The 21508-nt window shown below is 35.5% G+C and overlaps 1 protein-coding gene across 1 annotated transcript; it reads right to left on the reverse strand.

Annotated features, from left to right (window-relative positions):
* Positions 1-779: 779 nt before the first annotated feature.
* On the reverse strand, positions 780-11251 carry LOC147483946 (putative F-box protein At3g21120). Its single transcript, XM_086581605.1, has 4 exons — positions 11135-11251; positions 9586-10911; positions 7534-7703; positions 780-2884 (listed from the first exon to the last, which is right to left on the reverse strand). Exons 2-4 carry the CDS (start codon positions 10849-10851, stop codon positions 2476-2478), a joined length of 1845 nt encoding a protein of 614 aa, XP_086437731.1. The 5' UTR covers positions 10852-10911; positions 11135-11251; the 3' UTR covers positions 780-2475.
* Between the last annotated feature and the right edge of the window lie 10257 nt (positions 11252-21508).

Genomic DNA, 21508 nt, shown 5'->3' on the forward strand with positions numbered 1-21508 from the left:
GATGACTAATGATTTTAAGGGTAAATATGGTATTATAAAATTTTAGATGGATTGACGAGACCAAAATACAATAAACGATTAATTGTGGACCAAATCCTAATATCACTATTATCACTAGGACCAAACCCTAATATCACTATTATCACTAGGACCAAACTGCAAAATACCAGTTAAGTGATGGATGTTGATTAGTTTCACGTGCTTTACACGTGTTAGGGTAATTTGGGTATTAAGAAAGTATAGACGGACCTATGTCAATTTGGGACTAAACTGCAATAAACGATTAATTGTGGACCAAACCCTAAATTCGCTATTAATAGTATGACCAAAATGCAAAAGACCCTTTTTTTTTCGATGTTAACTTACCCATATTATAGCTACTAGCATCATGCACATGCGATGCACGTGTTCACATTATACGCTTATCACATTGGTGAGAAATTCAAGAGCTTTAGGTATTGTGGGAAAAAGATGGCTTAGCATTATCACAGGGAAACACCTATGTTGTGACTGAATTATTGAGCAGGACGGTTCTTACCTTCAGCACAATGACAAATATCATTATTGTGAACAGACCATTTGATATTTTTCTTTTACATTTCTTTTACATGAACAGCTAGTTTTTATACAACAATTGTTGACCTATTAAGTAGCAGCACACCTAAAATGGTGCAAGTCCTGAGAAACCTCCAATAAATCTGTATGTATTGATGATTTTGTAGATGTAAGCAACTCATTCACTTTTAATTGCTCTGACTGTTGCTTCTAAATAACATTAGTTAGACCATAATAAATAAAACCATATATGAAGTATCATGTAGCTCTACATAGTACTGAACTTAAGAATCAATATTTCATATAAGTGGGTCCGAAACTGCCTCACATAAGGCCCTTTATGCCATCTTTCTCGCCAACCATAATGCAGTGATAATTATCAAAGAGTAGTAACTTCCTCTCAACTTTCTAAGAGCAGCAATATCTTACCTCATAACAAAAGGGAATTGATGTTGGAAGTCACAGACACACTAAAACAAATTTGTTGTGAACCAGACAGGTGGCGGCATAATTGACTTGGAACCACATTGGAAAAATCTTTCAATAACATCATTCGTCAAATCATATACTCCCAACTTATTCATCAAACAGGATACTAAATGTTGATCAACTATGAAGATCAACATTTACACATTGTTCATGCGGGAAGATCTGCATAGAAAATTGATGTTAACATGTAAGCTCCCCAAGCAACCTTGATCATATACATTCACATTTCAGTTAGTAACATCTATTATTAGTGAATGGAGTAACAGCAGTAGAAAAAAATAGAAAAATCAAAGTAGAATTAATAAATCGAAGCTTCATTGTCAAGAGGATATTATGCCTGGATCACCATCTAAGGCCCCTAATAGTCAACACTGTCGCCATGAACAACAATACAATCCATGATCTTTGAAACAATGTCTTTTGATTGATTGAGAACCCTAATACTCTTGTTCAACTTTTCACGCCTTGACGCCAGAGAAGGCGATTATTCAAGCAACCTTTCAATGCTTCCACTGTGATTAGATCCATCATCTCATTTATAATTTCCGTCTCCATTTCTTTGTTAACCAAATTTTGTACATTGAAGAGAAGGTGAAGTGCCAAATTATCAAGCATCCTTTTCAAAACAATCTTCCAGTAGGCAGTTATTCTCATTCTCATGTCAAAAGCTTGCTCTACAATCAATGGATACCCTTTCAGATGCCCAATCCCAACCTCTCCATATCCATTTATATCAAATTCGTTGCCATATCCTAACGATAGTTTCCTGACAGCAGTAATGAAGTTATCTTGTTGTGCCATCAGTAAATTCCAACTTGATCGCAAGTATAGTCTGCAAGCTTCTCCATTTCAACCATCTCCTTTACTCAATCGATCGACCTATCCCTTATCTTCAATATCAGGTTATGTGAAGCTCTTCTAAAAGAATTTTGAAGTTGCGGGTATCCTTCAGAATGGAATGTCACCACGCGCACAACACGTTTTCAACGCAGTTCCACACCTCTTCAACTAATTCAATTGGAGTTCCTGATTTTTTTTCAGTTTCCTTTGTAAGATGGCGAGAAAAGCTGTTCGAGGGAGAAAGTTTGGGAGTCCAATCAACTTAGTCAATTTCCTCCATTAAAAACTTATCTCAGCCATCCTAACATCCTAACAGTACAGTGCATCTGTGTAGCATCTAGATATTAGTCAAACTCTCCTCTCACAAGGATATTAGGGGCCTTAGCGGTCGAAAGCCGGAGACGAAGAAGGAGAGGAATATTCTAGAAAAGTCGAGATAATATATTTAGAAGTAAAATACGAAAGTACCCCACAATAGATAGTGAAATTACTAAAATACCCATGTGACGTACGTAAAAATTACTGTTCATCGACAACCCTATATTTTTCTAATATAGTAAGATATGCTTAGAATATCAAAGGCGGTATGTTCTACTCCATCATACACTTCGGAAGATAGCTCAAGCTTAATTGTTGGATAGTCCAGCCTGCTAAGTCATGAGCATCCCCATTGTAAATCCTACTTATCCAAAAGAACCAATAAAACTGCAAGAAAGCTACAAGATTGTTTATCGAGTCTCTCAAGCTTTCCAACACCCAGCGACAACTTGGACTTGTGATAGCTTTAATCACCTCAGCACAACCTCCTTGGAAAATGACTTTCTGCCAGCCTACTGCTATGATCATTCTAGTTGCCACTTCTGCTGCCAACATCTCGACTTCTTTAGCAGACCTTGCCTTAAACCTCCTTGTTGCAGCTCCCACAATTCTGCCTTCATCATTAGTTGCAGTGCATCCAACTGCTGCCCGTCCAGTCTCTTTGTTGAATGCAACATCAAACCTAATAACCACACATTCATTAGGGATATCAGCAAAAGCATTTGGATAAACATTCAATTGCATATCTAGATTAGGGTCAGCAAAAACTCCCTCCTCCTTGAAAGCTTGGATGCATTTCAAAGCCTCCACAGAGCTTCTCCTTAGCACTCTATCCCTATTAGCTTGCTTTTGTTCAAACTTGATCTCATTTCTGATTCTCCACATGTTGTTGAGAATGCAACAAGCCAACACTCCAGCATAAGATATTTCCTCCTAGGAACTATGGCTCCAGGACATGAATTTCTCCACCTAGCTTTTTATGGTTCCCTTTTCAGGTCCAACCATCCTTAACCCCAAGTCAGATGCAAACCATAGAGCTCTCGACCATTCACATTCAAAGAACAAGTGAATATCAGTCTCTATGGTCTTGTAGCAGAAAGGGCATGATTAGTCCCCTGGAACCTTCTTAGGGGCCAATTTGTCCCCCATAGGTAGTCCCATCATATACAACTTTCAGATGAATAAAAGGGTGTTGGCTGGGAGCTTAGCCTTCCAGATGTGAGCAATAGTCTTTGAGCTATAACTGGAAGACTGTCCCTCCCATTTGCTATGGTTCAGCATGGAATAAACAGACTTCACAGTTAAGTTCCCAGACCTATCCTCACACCAAATCATCTTGTCCTTGCTACCCCAAAGGCCTCACAACCACCTCTAGAAACTTTTGCCTTATGAAAGGCTCAAAGTGAAGAGCTAACAGCTCAGGGTCCCAGCAAGACCCATCACTTTTGAAAAGGCCAGACACATTCATGTTCTCAAGTTCAGGGTTAATCACACCCAGCTCTTTAAGGGTCCTTGGTTTCCCATTGCAAATCAGCCAAGGATCCTTCATAACTGAAATGGATTGCCCATTATGGATATTCCACAGAACCCCCTCACTGATAGTATTGAACACCCTATGTATACCCTTCCAGAAGAAAGAGGCATATTCAGGGGGCTTTTCAACATCACCAATCCAATTTTTGATATATATACTATAAAGAGTTTTGGTCCACATGGACTCCACATTAGTGGCAGCCTTCCATGACAACTTTGCCAACATGGCCACATTCATCTCCCTTGATTTTCTATAACCCAACCCTCCATATTTTTTAGGTTTACACATGTGTTCCCACCCAATGGTGTGTACACTTTTTGATGTTTCTGTCCCATTCCAAAAGAATTCCCTACATGCCTTGTCAATTTTTTCACAAGTCGAAACAGACAACATGTAGGTAGATATGGCATACAGAGGTGTTGTTTGGGCCATAGAGCTTATAAGAGTAGCTCTTCCAGCCTGAGACAACACTTTGACTTTCCAGCCCTTAATCTTTTTGTGAACATTATTCACCAGGAACTCAAAATCCTCAGCTTTTCTTTGGGATAACATAACTGGAATCCCCAGATATTTTCTTTGGGATAACATAACTGGAATCCCCAGATATTTCTCTCTGGATTCAAACTGGCTCATTTTCTAGAATCTTTTCAGTCTAAGTTTGTTTCTGAATCTCACATTCTTACTAAAAAACATAATGGACTTATCAAAATTGATTTTCTGTTCAGATGCCTCACAGTAATCATCAAGAATCTGTCTGAGATGCCCCCCATCAGAAGTGTTGGCCTCAGTAAAAATGATCAAATCATCTACATACAACAGATGAGTGATGGGGAGAGATCTCTTTTTTATTTTGATACCATGTATCAGCCCCTCTTGTTCTTTTCTAGCTATAAGCCTAGACAGAGCCTCAGAAACCAGGATAAAGAGATAAGGGGATAAAGGGTCCCCTTGTCTTAACCCTGTTTCAGGTTTGAACTTTTTCAGAGGAGACCCCTTAAGTAACACTTGAAAAGTGACAGATGTCAAACATTGCTGGATCATACCTCTCCATTTCTCATTGAAGCCAAGCTTCTCAAAAATACTATCCAAGAAAGACCATTCCACCCTATCATAGGCCTTAGTCATGTCCATCTTGAGGGCCACCCAACCATCCCCCTTAGTTTTCATGTTCTTCATATTGTAAAAAATTAAGCTCACAAGCCAACCCAGTATTGTCCCCAATACTCCTACTCTTGATGAATGCCCCTTGAAAAGGGGACACAATCTTATTAATATGACATTTCAGCCTGTTAGCCAAGATCTTAGAGATAATCTTGTAACAGAAGTTACAGAGGCTTATAGGCCTGAACTTGGATATATGGTCAGGATTTGTTATTTTTGGTATAATAGCAAAAAAAGTTTCATTAAAACTAGGATTTAGAATCCCAGTAATAAAAAAAACTTTGCACAAAAGTCACCATGCTAGGCCCAACAATGTGCCAACATTTCTGGAAAAAAACCCCTTGGAACCCATATGGGCCTGGGGCTTTGAGACTCCCTAGCTTCTTGACTACTCTCCAAATCATATCATTGGTAGGAACAGCAGTGAGAATCTCATTCTCCCTCTCAGTTATACAAGGATTGAACAGATCAAGAATTTGGTCATTTTGTTGGGGATGATCAGAAGCAAAGATTTGAGAGAAGTAGTCATTAATATTGACTCCTACTTCCTTTTCTCCAATGCTCCACTCCCCCTCATCAGTTTTAAGTTTCTCAATCATGTTCTTCCTTCTTCTATAAATAGTAGAAAGGTGGAAGAACCTTGTATTCCTCCCCCCCTTCTTTAATCTAGTGATTAGTAGATTTCTGTTTCCAGAAGTCTTCTTCCTTGACCATCCAGTCAAACAACTGAGATTTCAGAATTTTGGCTCTCTCATAGTTGGTGATAGAGAAAGGCTTTGAGAGGACATCATTGAGCTCTCTCTGAATGTTTTTGATATTAGTAAATATGTTGCCAAACACATGCTTATTCCAATGATTTAGACTATTCTGAGTAGACTTTATCCTATGCAAAACATTCAAATCAGACATATCATGCATAATCAAGGTCCAAACATTATCAATCACAGGCATACAAGTGTCATTCCTAAGCCACATGTTATAAAACCTGAAAAAGTTTAGCCTGCTTAACAGTGTTATTATCCTTATTAAGAGTAATCATCATAGACAAGTGATCAGAAGAAGCAGTGGCAAAAGTATTAACTTGCATGTTAGGAAACAGCATTAACCAGTTATCATTAGCCAAAGCTCTATCTAACCTTTCTAAAATATGATCTTTAATCTTCCGTTGGTTACTCCATGTGAATTTGGGACCTTTATACCCCAATCTATCAGCTCTAAATCATTTATCATGTTGTTAAACTCTATCATACTCTTATTCATGACACTCCTACCTCCTACCTCCTACTTTCTCATCCAAGGAAGAGATGACATTGAAGTCTCCAAAGAGACACCAAGGGCCAAGGATAAGAGGAGCTATATCCCTAAGCTCATTCCAAACTTTATTTCTCTGACTCGCAACATGATGCACATAAGTAAAAATAAAGAACCAAGGATGAATATATTGGAAATTTGAAATTTTACCTGTTACTTGATTCTGTGTAGCCCCCAAAATTTCCAGCTCAACTCCTTCTTTTCACATTACTAACAAGCCCCCACTCTGACCCATAGCCGGCACACTGAAGCAGCTACCATACTTAATCAGCTTACTAACATTATTCATCTTTAAATATGAATGATTTTTTTCTATCTATGATCTATCTAAGTGTCGTTGTATCGATACAAGGATCTCTTCATTCTCTTGTATATAACTATTTAACTCCACAGTGCTACACTGTAATAGTTATCTAATTTCCTTTTTCTTTTTCTTTTTTTATTTTAAAGTATTATACAAGAGATTCTTGAGATACAAATTTATCTTGCCAAGTTAATACTTACATTACTACTACTTCTTCTATTTGATTTTTATGGTTTCATTTGCTAGCAAGTCATCTTAAATGTTTCATGATAGAAATATTCTGAATTGGTTGTCTCCATCATTTGAGATAAAGCAAGCTACTCATCCACTCCCGCTTTACTTGTCTCTCAGTCATTTCTGCTATTGCATCTCGTCTGCCTTACATAGTAATTTACTTTGGGTGGGGGGAAAAAAAACCTTAAAACCATATTCATTCCAATCATATTCATATATGACAGCCAAATCTGAAACGGGGATATCTCAGTATTTTCTGCAAAAATAGCTGTCAGTGGATTGCTCCAAGGCGCTGACTGCCATCAGTTCGTCCAATCATGCCGCCTGATATACTTTGATAAAATATTAAAAAAAAATATTAATGATTTTCAATAACAATGTTTTACCCCGCTACTATTTTCAAAGAACTAAAGAAATTGTAATTTTTTTTGTATCACAAAATATCTGTCAATTGCAATACTGCATTTGACAGACTAAAGTACAACCAAATAACCACCCTTCGGTGGCTTCAGCATGCCCTATACAGGTTATTACGCACATTTTGGCATCTGAGCGCTTGAAATTGAAGCTGAACATATGAACCTACCTGATTAAACAAGTCTGTCTACCAAGGGTACCAACCATAAACAATAATACATCGTGAAATTTTCAGTACAGAAATAGACGCACAGTAACTTGAACACAACAGTCATCCTAGCTCCTGTAAGCAGCTACAGAAAAAACTAAAGGAACTTCACAATATAGCATATATGATTCAGATAGACATGAGATTAAACAATCTACACACCGGACATCGATATAAGGCCTGCTAGGCTGCCACCATATGCTAGTAAGCAAACAGCACGAGTACCTTTGAACCATCTTTTCCTCTTCCATCAGAAAGATTTTGTTGCTCAAGGATTCCACACAATTAGATTCTGGATTTGGATCGTGCAAAAGCTCACGCTGACCAGTGTTCTACCTAATCAATTACAAGTTTGGTTAGTGAAATTCAAATGTTAAAATCCATGAGGGACAATCCAGGTAAAAGTGCATGGGAATCAATAATAAATTAATAACTGATTAAATGAGGAATACAAAAGCGAAAGGCACTTTTGCTACCTCTAAGTCTCTAACACAAAGAAATAGGCACTTGGACCATGGAAGATACCTTATTCCGACACTGACCAATGACCATTATCAAAAGCAGGTCAACAGCTACACAACCACAATAAACAAAATAAAAGGCATGCTATTGACATCTGGCTACCTCACCCAAAACATAAACCAATCCTTTTAAAATAAGGACCCGCAAAACCTAAAATACACTCCAACAGTCATATAAATAATTCCAAAACCTAAACCATGCCTATCATATACACACACACTTCCATCCATTTCTACTACCAAATATCCTTGTCCATAACCACTGGTATTTTTTTTCCCCTTTATTGATGAAAGATAATTTCATTCATATTAAAACTAATTTCATCAACCCCTTAAACCATCATCAAGAAGCTAACTGAAAAACACCAAAACCCCAATACACCCCAATCCCCACCCAACCTATCTCCGACTCCCGACCTCCAAGAAGATCTCCAAAACAACACCTTCTGTCAAAGCTTTGTTGCGACAGGCGCTTCACCTCCAGTATTCTCTATGCTTTGTCCTCCCCTAATCTCTCTCCCTGTCTTTGCCTTCCCTACATTTCCTTGTCCTTTCCCACCACGCCACCACCTCACTGAACAGTCTTTTGTATACATGTATTCACCCTAGATAATCCAAATAGATTCCTTTGAGAGATGAACAAGTCATCAACATCAAGGAGACATCAACAATCCCATGTGTCCAATAGCCAACGAATGTCTACTTTGTTCATTTTGATCTTAGTTTTTTTTATAGTTGGTGCTCTAGCTTATGAAGCAAAAAATAGTAGATTCCTAGTCTACTAGGTTGGTTGCTAAGCAAGCAAACACCATCTAATATATAAAGGCTTGCAGTTGCAGCCATATTGTATTTAGTTCTAGCAATGCCTAATCATTTTGGAGAGACTACTTTTTATCAATTAACAAAGATTAAGTTTCGTTTCTCTAGAGAATTTGCTTGTCGATGAATCATAAATTTAATCGAGAGATTTAGGGTTTATTATGCAAAAACCTATCCCTACTACTTAACCGTGTGAGTCAACAAGATTGCATTAGATCAAAGCAAAATAACAGCACAGGGAAATTTTAAGAACATAATATTGAGTGGTACAAAGTGTGCATTAGCTTGAGATAATAGCCAAGAAGCATCAAGTTTGACCACAAAGACATGAAAGATTTTGTTTAGGAATACAGAAGCAATAAAAGGTTGAGACTCGCAAACATAAAACAACAATTAAAAAAGATTACAGCAGTAGTGGCAGTAGTTATGGATTCACAAACTGAATATTAAAATGCAAATCATACTCCGCCTATAAAAACAATATAATGGCAAATAAATTAGTAAAATTCACAAACACCAAATCCTCATCCTATGCCATAAATCATGAGATGTGTTTGTAAGTTTAGAATATGAAGAATGTCAAAAGGTGAAGAGAACATGAGAGACCTGGTAAACAATTTTCAATTGCTTGCAGTACAAAATAAAGAATTAGGAACTAAAGGAGGACCCGATTTCTTATTCATTCAAATTTATCATCTTCTCATAATCACAAACATCCAGTCAAGCCATAAAAAGCCAAAATATACAAGAAAGTCAAGATATCAATTAGTGCAAAAGTTAATTTCTTACTTGTTCGTCCAGATAAGCAGAATATATTATCTGAACAAAGCCTACTTGATTGATAGAGGTCAAAAGTAAGAGAATAGTGTCATACCGCATAAGTCTCCCTATCAGCTGCATTATTTCCTCCTTTGATTGAGACTAGGCTCTCTTTGTATGCAGCAACCTCTAAATAAATAGGATTCTTTAAATCACCATGCACATCAACTTTTTTTATTTCCTCAGTAACAAGGTTGTATGTGCATATCTGTTTATTCAAGAATATCAGAAAAAACTCTCCATTCATCGAAATCCCTATCTTTCCAGCAGCATATGCAATACGTGTAGATATTGTAAAGGGCCCAACGGTGTACAATTTAGTCCAGGAATCTTTGACACCGTATTCATTCAACACCCATATTTCACACTCCCAAGGCCTCCAGTCATCAGTGAAATCACAAAAAGTTTCCACATTATAAATGCAAGCAAGGTTTTCCCTTAAGATAACTAAACATGGAAAATCAACAGTCTCAACATCCGGTAATGGTAGAGACCCAAACACCTCGTTTCTAAAATCAAATGTGAGAACGTATTTTTCAGGTAACCTCTCATGTTGTGGAAAATCATCATTTACTACCAACCAGCAATATGTTCCATTCCTGTATGGTGCTTTCGGATCAGAAAGGATAACAATAACAGGTGAAACCGCGTCTATAATATTCCACGAATCAGTACTCAAGTTGTATGCCTCAGCTGGGCTCTGTGTCGGGACATCGGGTTGTTTACACAAACTGAAAAACCTCACCACCTTGTAATCATTACTTTTATCATCGAAACCAAATCCAATGCAGATGTCTAGACTGAAGTAACCATCTTCTGGTTGATAAGGGAATGGGGATTTTGATAGAAGTCTCACATGTTTCGTTGCAGGATTCCATAGAAAAATATCACTTGAAAATCTATTATATAGGCAAACAATGCCGTTACAAGAAGCCACTATACTTAGGCCGATATTGCCGAATGTTCTGTTACAATTAGGGGGATGATTAATGCTATCATTATACAAGTTGACATTACAACAGTCTGGTAAATCCAGTTTTACGGACGCCTCTAATGAGTTGCCAGAAAGTAAGGAAACATAAAGATCGGGATTAGGACAAGGTCTACCAAACGCGCTAGGGGGGTCCATAACAATGAAACTGTAATTATTATAGTCATCCTTGAAATGATGTTGATTAACAAAACTAGAGCTCTCAATAAGAGCGCGCCACGACTTGCAGACCGACTTGAATCTTAAAAGAGACGCAACGGGTAGACATAACAGAAGGCAAAACACCACATCCTCTGGCAAAACAACGTTGCTCGTCGATATTATTGCCATCCACTCTCTCTCTCTAATTACTCAAAAGCAAACTCTAATTACTCGTTAAAAAAGATGTAATCTAAAATACTATAATAATCACGACTCTCATCTACAGTAGGGCAATAGTAAAATATTATTATTTTATGTACCTCTTGGTCTCTTCGTCATTTTTTGTCTGATTTAATATAAAATTTACCTTTATACCTTTGCATATTAACAATTTAGTCATGTTTACTTTTTGGGTTAGTCAACTATTTGGGCTGAACAGCATCATGTGCGAACCGCACATGCATCATGCTAGTAATATTAATAACGATAATGAAACGGCGGCTAGTACCTGGGATTGGGAACGACGAATAATGAGAGAGGCATGCCGTGTCTGTTGTCAGAACCCTCAAGTATTCATTCTGGGATGGGTTTTCAAATTTTAACCCAAGCCCAACTTAAGTTTTTGCTCGAGCCCAGTAGCCCGACTGACTAGGTTGCTTGAGCTAAATTATGTCATGTACTAGTATACTGCATTGCAGTGGGGCGTGAGCGTAGTAGCATATTATTTATTTGACTATTTTATTATTGTTTTTTTTTTTATATTTTTTTTTTTATTTTCACGACTTAATTAATTTTTTGATAATTAGACAGATAAACTAAGGAAAATAGACTATATCATTGTCTAGTTTATCAAGTGTAACAATATTGTGTAATATTAATTGAATCTTTTTGCTACGGTTATTTTATTGCCTACTTGAACCATGTGTAACACTTTTGCACGTACACAGAAATATATAATATGATTCTTCTATCTATCAATAACTACGTATGCGGTAAATGTGAAAAAGTAGACCATTATCTCAAAGTCTGAAACACCTTAGTGGAAGTTGTATGTGGCAACCAGAATTTGTTAAATGGAAGGGACTATTTGTGTGTATAGGGACCATTCTGTGTATACACAAAGTGGGGAATGATCGATCGCCCCTACATAGCACAGTATATCTCCATCTAGCATATGTTGAGCCATGTATTATTAACAAACAATCTATCTATCTATGCTTCGGTTACACCACTAGTATTACGATACTGTAGGATAATGGCGTTGTATGATAAGCGTCGTATGTTCACACCCATTCATTAAAAGTGGAGCGTGGAGCGGAGTAGGAGTGGAGAAGAGATAGGTATTGGTGAGAAAGGAGAGAGAGGGAGAGATGGGTTTTGCGGCAATTTGAGAGAAGAAAATAATCAAATCGCAAGTGAGGGGGGCATGGAACGGGAAATAGTGGGTGGAGGAGAGGTCATTTGGGGAAAAGTTGGGGAGAGAGAGAGTGTGGAGTTGTGAAGAGAAGAAGAGAGAGGGAGGGGTAGGTACACGAGAAGATAAACAACATTTTGCCCAACTTTCCAAACCAACTCAAAAGCGATCGCTCTGACTCACTTGATTATTTCCATAACAACTTCATCTTTATATCGTTTTTCTTTATATGGGGCCGGTTAAGATTTGTTGTTGCGATACATTTGTTTGGCGAAGTAAATATCTACAAGACTTTAATAGTTTAATATGCTTTTCTTGTTTAATGTGATGGACAAAATGCTCTGCAGCGAGAAGGTAATGGAGGATTCAAGGTCATCATTGCCAAATAATAAAACTTCGATGTCGATAACATTAGGGTTAATAACGATCCAATACAAATGACACGGAAAAAAAATGCCTCTCAGTATATCATCCTCAAAGTTGTACACTTCTAGCTCAAAAATACGAGTTTCTACATTTCCCAAGATTCAATAAGAATAACAGGGAAAGTTTAGGGCCGGTTGTTAGGTCCGGTAGCTACATTCTCAATCTTCCTCACAACCAAAAGACCATCTCCAAGCACCCTCGATAAAATAAGAGAAGAAACAAACACGGTTAGGAGGAAAGCGTTATCAACAGTTTTCCACAACAAGGGACCGATAAATCAAAAGGTGGTTTCCACTAAAAAAGAACTTACCCCAAAGGCGACATGCTTATTGTCGAGCCAATCACATTTTGAGCACGTTATGAAGAAGCTGCGATTGCAAAAGAGATCGTAGACTGAATAAGAGACTCTTGAACTATTTCATCTAAAAGATTAGAAACATCCCAAGTAAAACAGCAAAATTTGAGGAAACCCTCTGTTGTAATAAATAGCCAATCGTGTCTATGTTCAAAGTCATGTGCGGTTTACAAAACTGGTATGACTTTGTACTCAAACATTGGAACATTGTGAATATTGCATTTTGGCCTTAAATAGGTTATCGGTTCGTTTTCCTTCTTCTCTTTCTCTTTTGGGATCGAGGGCATTTGTCAAGCAACAGACCAAATTCAAGCAACTACCGCTTGCCTAACGTATTTTTTCACCAAGAATAAAGGCTTGGTTCAAGTTGAAGGCTCAAGTTCAAATCTTTGAGCATATGCAATATCTCAAGAAACTCACTTAAACAATTCTCTACTTTAAAGCCATGTGCAATCTGGAAAACTGTAGTACTCAAGAAATGGGCTATGGATTTACTCACCGATATTTGCAATCAAAGTTTCACAACTCTTGCTTTTTTCACATAATGTAGAATATTAGCCTCTTAATGTGCAGAAATCCAGTTTTACACCTTAAATACTAAGGGATAATTTGGACCAGACTTGAGGGGAAAAACAAGTCTCAAATTGAACATGTAGACTTAGATTAGATCAAAGTAACAAATAACAATAACGAAATAGTACACGGCATCCATTGGTGTTAGGTCCGCTATTTGCCTGCAACCAAACAAATGAACAACAAAAGGATGCATTAAGTTTGGAAGTATAAGTTAGACTAACTTGAATAGGAAACTAAAATAGTTTACAATAGACCCGTGAAAAAAAAATATACACTGAGATACTTGAAGTTTAATTTGAGCAACAACTCTTACCATCGATAACAAGCGAGACCCGGTATGCTTCGCGAATGAAATTTTCATCATCGAACTTACTTCCATATATGGATACACACCCACTACCATCGTTCGAAACATTAACAACATTGTCAAATAGAGTCAAGTAACAAAAATGAGAGTGGCGTTATAAAAATTGTGGCAAATATAACCTTGAAAGGTTTCGTTTTGGAAGATTCTCAAACAAAAAATCATCCAATTTTAGGCACTCCTACCTCCTACATCATCTAACCCGTCTACGTGAGGAAGATGATGTAGAAAGTAGGTCTGAAACCTTAATGGTGTCCTAGATGATAAACCGAGAAGTCCACAACGTTTGAAGATTGATAAGAGATACCAACCTTTAAAAAGTCACCGATCAGTATCATAAAATCCTTGATCACCCCTGTGGAAACCGACAATTTTGTACCCAACCGGTGTTACCCTTTCTCGCAAATCAACTCCAACGAATTGAGACATATTATTAAAACAAATATCCTCGTGTGTAGCAACAACGAAACTATTGTTGGTGAACTGAAATCGTCTTATGAGGATCGACGCAAGACACCATCGAGATTCGAGGAAGATATACACTTTGTAATTTTTATCCATATAATATTTTGAAAAGTAATAGTGGGAAGTAACACACGAGAGATTAAAGGAAAGTATTTCCATATACCCTAGTGACTATTAGCGAGAAAAGAGGAATTTTCAAACTACATAATAGGCATTATCAGATTTTGGTTTGAACACAAAAGTGAGTCACGACAATTTTCTGCCCTAAAAAGAAGAGAAGTAATAGGGAGCTTTGTTCCCATGCAATTTGATCTTTATCCGAGATTATACCACCTCAATCAACAAAAAAATAAAATAAAATCTCCAAACTATTTTGAGCCAAATCCGGTTTCTTTAAGAAACTTCGAGAGTTCGAGACCAATATTGACTCACCGAGGCGACCAACAAGACCAATGTGTTTGAATGATGGTAAACTCCTCTTAAAACTAGCCCAAAGTCATCAAAATCCACTAGACATCATTGACTAAGCAAACAAAGGTGACACAACCAATCCCTATTTTAAGATTTTTTTTATTAAACATCCGATCTTTGTCGAGAATCTTAATGTCGATTTTAGCTAAACCAAGGTGAAATTGTGATTCAGTTCGGGGTATCCAACCCCTTAAGTTTCAAACTTTTGAAGACGACTTCACTTGTAGAGAGAAATGTTTAGCACTTTCGGTGCATAAAAGCCACATTCGTTTTTGATCCTCGGAAAAACCATGGATATATAATCTGACCACAAATTAAAGTTATAACTACTCAAAGCGGAATAAAGGATAGTCAGATATCAAGTGTCTTTGACTTACCTGTTGTTCACCAACAGGCGCGCCCGCAAAACAAACACCACTTCTCTTCCAGCAAGACTCACATCCCTCCTCGAAACAAAAACCCCACTTCCAATGCCAATGTTTTGAAATCTTCCAATGCTTCATTTCCTGATGAAATGAATCTATTGTATTTGTACTTTGAAGTGGCGAATCCGAGAGAGAGAAATATAATAATCTGAGAGCAAGAAATATCTTAACAAAATATAGTATGTGTGATTTAAAAGATTTCAATTGGTTCGGTTTGAAGGAAAACCCACTTGAATTATGGGCGTTTTTTCAAGATAGATTGTGAGAACAGGCATGATGGAGGAGAGATTGGGAGATTGGAGGAGAAGACAAAAGAAAATGAGAAAATAGGGGGGGTACGGTCAGACACAAACGAAGGGTTATTTGGGGGTACGGACAGACACATGAGAGAGTGACACGTAGCAAGTGGTTTTTTGGGTGATTTAAGAAAAGCGACCTCAAGAGTTCGCTACGCTCACGGATTATTTAGCACATTTCCCCTATATTATCAATTAACTAGTATACTGTGTGGGAGTGGGGAGTGAGCGGAGTTGCGGGGGAGAGAGAGAGTTGGGTGATGCGGGGGAGAGAGAGAGATGGGTGAAAGAGAAATGTATTTGGGCGAAAAAAAAATTAGAGAGAAAATGAGGACAGACAGATAGAAACCAACCAAATTGGTTTTTGTCATAGCCCTTTTCTGCCAAAACCGTTCGCTCCGCTCACTCAATTACGAAACTACCATCTAACTACTTTAAATTACGAAACAGCCCCATGTTTTATGTAAATTACATAACAGTCCCTAATCGTTATATTAATTACTGAATAGTCCCTATATTTTACAATAAATTATATATCGGTCCTTATACTTTGTATAATTTACATAATAGTCCCTATACTTTATCTTAAATTATGAAACTGCCCTTACGATTATTTGTTTATTTTTATTTTTTTAAAATGAACACCAAATAAGCATGTAATAGGCGCATGCGTCATGCTGCAATGCTAGTATCTATTCTATTTATTATGTAGCGTGGGGGAGCGAGCCACCAAGTCGTCACAAATACGTTCACACATTTTATTTTTTCTAGTTTTTTAAATGATTTTTGCGATTCTCAAATAAAGTGTTTTATTACGTGTTATTGGTGTTAATGATCTCTTTTCCTTTTCCAATGGGACCAATATTACTATGCCCGGCCCCACCCCAAAGCAACTAAACACACTTATTTTCTTATTATTTTCTGCCAAGGGCCCCATCTAAATTTACTTCTTTAGAAGAAAAAAAATGTGCCGAGTCATGTGCTCAAATCTAGTCTTAATATGAAAGTTCACACAAAAGGTATTTTTCTAGCTCTATTAAAATTCAACATTATCTCCTATTAAAACATGAATTCATTCACTATTGAATAAGGAAATTCTAGCACTTCTAATTAAAATGAGAATTCTTAACCTATTAAAACGAGAATTGTCTTAAAGATTATATAAACTTTCAACTTTAATATCAAAAAATTTAAATTTTCAAAACCACTTTCAAAATTGCTCAATACGTAGGGCTCGAAAAAAGCTTCGTAATGGCTATTCATACATCAAAAACGGACTTCAAATGAGTGTTGTGTGTCCAAAAAGAAGGTTAATAGGCCTAAAAACAAATTGGGTCTACATAAATGACCACTTTAATGGGTCAAACCGGATCCGGTCCTTAAGGGTCAAAATGGCTCGGTCCAAACTGGTCAGACCCAAGTCAGTGGTATATGCGGGTTGGGCTTTATAATGGGTGGCTATAGAAAATAAAACGAACTTAAGCCCAATTCAGATTAAGTTCATGGGCTGGTCCACTATGTAAGTGGTTGCGTTGACGAAGAAAGAAGGCCCAAACAAATAAAAATAAAGGATGTGGGCTGGGACAAACAAAACATAAGGAATGCCCAAAGGTAAATTAACTTAAAGCCCAAAAGAAATTGAACTGTTGAAGCCCGGCCAAGGAAATCTTTTTGATCATCTTCTTCCTCTCAACATAGACATGCACAGAACCATTAATGGGTTTTAAATTCCCGCCGTTTCGGTCCGTTTCAGTTAACCATACATACAACCCTTCAATTACCATGGCTAACCATGCAGGATGATATACTCCGACCATCAATAACCATTATACCATCTCTGGGTAGACATGATCTACTTGCTATTGGTGTTCCAATCTTAATGATCACCGTACCGAATCCGAGACGATTCGTCACCAGATTCACTTAATCCAAAACAAAGAATCTAGCAGCTGAGATTAAGAGTCTAAGTACTTTGTTTGTATCTTTCAGCATAGTTCATATAGTTCATATTTCTAGAGAAAGTAATAGGGCAGTCGATTACTTGTCTAAGGTCTATGAATATCCAGATATGGATGTGGTGTACTTTATGCCTCCCCTAGACTCAATTCTAGATTCTATTGTTAGGGAACATAAAGAAGGAACTGTGTACCCTAGGGTTAGCTGATGCTATGAATAAAGGTTGGAGTATTCTTAATTAACCCCTAGCTTCTTCTTAAAAAAAACAAAACAAATGTTACAAATGCTATCTTTCGAAATTGATATCATGACATAATCGAAATCAATTAATGTAAGTTTCAGATGATGGAATCAAATAGTTATTGGTTTTCATGAACAGTACAATAGTTAGAACTCTATGATGGTGAAACTTATATCACTTATATCAATAACTTCTGATTCATACGTTGTTTTAATGGTGCTCGAAGCTTTGATAAACACCATGCAGATCAAATCCATCAGCCACACAATATCGATATGGAATCGATGGTGAAACAGCCACACAATTTCGATATCAAATCGACAATGAAATAGTAAATATATAGCTATAAGATATGAAAATTATATTAATCACTCATTCAAATTTCTTGCACCACTCTTTATAAAAATGAAGCACCAAACCTTGATAAAACTCATTGACTTCTTTTTGTTGTTAAGTTTAATAATTGAAGTTTAATTGAAGTTTTGTGAAAATGCTCAATATGGCAAAGATAATATTGAAGCTACTTGAATATCAAGACATTCCTAATCATAATAAAAGAATTATGATAAACACTACTTAAAATGCAAAACTATATTTGTCGAGACATTCTATTCCCCCTACATATAATACAAATATGTTTCATTAGGGTTATTAGTTCAATGCATTTGCATCAAGTTTATGATTTTCCATTAATTATTCTTTGAGGTTAGTTCAATGTAGTTGCATCCATTTTCCAATTTCCCGTTAATTCTTATTTAAGGTTAATTCAATAGAATTGCATCAACTTTATGATTTCCCATTAGTTAATCTCTGATTTTAGTTTAATGCAGTTGCATTCAATTTCTGATTTTCCGTTAATTATTCTTTAAGGTTAGTTCACTGGTTACATCCAATTTTCGATTTTATGTTAATTGTTCTTTGAGGTTAGTTCAATATATTTGCATCAAGTTTCCGATTTCCCGTTAATTATTTTTTGATGTTAGTTCAATGTAGTTACATCAAATTTATAATTTACCGTTAATTATTCATTTAGGTTAACTCAGTGCAGTTTCATCCATTTTTTGATGTTTCATTAATTAGTATTTGAGATTAGTTTATTGCATTTGCATCTAGTTTCCGATTTCTCGTTAATAACTCTTTAAGGTTAGTTCAATATATCTGCATCTAGTTTATGATTATTTATACTTTGAGGTTAGTTCGATGCAATTACATCTCGTTTCTGATTTTCCGTTAACTATTCTTTGAGGTTATTTCCATGCATTTGCATTTAGTTTCCAATTTCCCACAAATTATTCTATGATGTTAGTTCAATGCAGTTGTTAGTTTCCAATTTCCCACAAATTATTCTATGGCGTTAGTTCAATGCTATTTGGTTTTTGACTTTTTGTTAATTATTTTATGAGGTTAGTTCAATGCATTTGCATCCAGTTTCTGGTTTCCCGTTAATTATTATTTAAGGTTTGTTTGATGCATTTGCATACCATATCTAATTTCTCGTTAAATATTTTTCAATGATTTGTATCAAATTTCTAATTTCCTATTAGTTATTCTCTGATGTTAATTAGTTTAATGCAATTGCATCCAGTTTCCGATTTCTAGTTAATTACTTTTTGAGTTTAGTTTATTGCATTTGCATAAAGTTTCCGATTCCCCGTTAATTACGTTTTGAGCTCAGTTATATATTTGAATCCAATTTTCGATTTCTTTTTAATTATCCAATGTGGTGTGTAATACCAACTTCTACTGATCCATCTGTAGTGTCTTTGCAAATATGACATAAAAATAAATTATGCTTGATTTACTATATGGGATCATCGAAGATTATCCAGTTTCCGATTTTTCCATTAATTATTCTTTAAATTATGCATGACTCACTATATGTGGAATCTTCAAAGATTATCTATGAACGGGTGTTATTTTCTTTTTAATTATCCAATGTGGTGTGTAATACCAACTTCTACTGATCCATCTGTAGTGTCCTTGCAAATATGACATAAAAATAAATTATGCTTGATTTACTATATGGGATCATCGAAGATTATCTAGTTTTCGATTTCCCATTAATTATTCTTTAAATTATGCATGACTCACTATATGTGGAATCTTCAAAGATTATCTATGAATGGGTGTTGTTATATTAATTATTCTGAAAAATATTTGCAACTATGCATAACTATTATATATTAATATTATATTAATAACTCATCCAAATTTCTTATAACGTGAAAATCTCACTCTAGCTCTATTAAAAAAAAAGAACTCACCTTTGATAAAACCCTTCAACTTCTTTTTGTTATTTAATAATAGAAGTTTGATTGAAGTTTTGTGAGATTGCCTAATAAGGTGAAGTTTATATTGAAACTACTTGAATAGCAAGGAGTTTCCAACCATACGAATAGAGATAAGATAAACATAATTTTTAATGCAAAACTATATTTATTGAGATATTCCCACAACATATAATCCAACTATATTTTGAGGTTAGTTCAATGCAGTTGCATTTTCTGATTTCAGTTATTTATTTTTTTAGGTTAGTTCAATTCAGTTGCATCCAGTTTTCGATTTCTCGTTAATTATTCTTTGCGGTTAGTTCAATACATTTGCATCAAATTCAATTTCCAATTTCTTGTTAATTGTTCTTTGAGGTCAGTTCAATGCATTTGTATCCAGTTTCTGATTTCCCGTTAATTACTCTCTGAGATTAGTTTAATGCATTTGAATCCAGTTTCCGATTTCTCTTTTATTATTTGATAAGGTTGCATTTGCATTTAGGTTCCGATTTTCCATTAATTATTGTTTGAGGTTAGTTCAATGAATTTGCATCCAGTTTCCAATTTCCCGTTAATTATTTTTTGATGTTAGTTCAATGCATTTGCATCCAGTTTATTTTTTTAAATTAGTTCAGTGCAGTTGCATCCGCTTTCCGATTTCCCGTTAATTATTCTTTAAGATTAGTTCCACGCATTTGCATCATGTTTCTAATTTATAATTAATTTTTCTTTGAGGTTAGTTCAATGCAATTGCATCTAGTTTCCGATTTTTTGTTAATTTAATCTTTGAGGGTTAGTTCAATGCATTTGCATTCAGTTTCCGATTTTCTGTCAATTATTTTTTTATGTTAGTTTAATGTATTTGCATCCAACTTTTGATTTCCCCGTTAATTATTCTTTGAGGTTAGTTTAATGCAATTGTATTCATATTCTGATTTTCTATTAATTTCTTTTTAAGATTAGTTTAATGCTTGCATTTGCATCCAGTTTCCGATTCCCTGTTAAATATTATTTGAGGTTAGTACGATGCATTTGCATCCAATTTTCGGTCCCCCGTTAATTGTTCTTAGACGTTAATTTCATGTAGTATTATATATATTTTATAATATTTGTCATTATTGGTTTGTCGTTATTTTATTTTATTTTATTCATTTTCTATTATATAATTTGTGATGTTATTTTTTGTATAATTTAATTTTCCACATGTAATTTGTTTTGGTTTGGTATATAATTTATTTAAGCCCAACGTCCACTTTAACTGAATCTCTATTCCGTTATTGAATATATATATATATATATATATATATATATATATATATATATATATATATATATATATATATATATATATATATATATATATATATATATATATATATATGTGTGTGTGTGTTTTATAAAATTAGAAATTACATTATAGTGTTGAAAAATTATAAATTCTTTTCGATTTGATGTGTCATCATTTTAAGGATTTTAAAATCATAATTCCAACCACAATAATTACGACATAATCAAATTAAATTCATTCATAAATTTAATTTGATTATGTCGTAATTATTGTGGTCAGAATTATGATTTTTGGAATCC

The sequence above is a fragment of the Coptis chinensis genome, chromosome 8 (assembly GCF_015680905.1).
Source record: "Coptis chinensis isolate HL-2020 chromosome 8, ASM1568090v1, whole genome shotgun sequence".
Classification (NCBI taxonomy): domain Eukaryota; kingdom Viridiplantae; phylum Streptophyta; class Magnoliopsida; order Ranunculales; family Ranunculaceae; genus Coptis; species Coptis chinensis.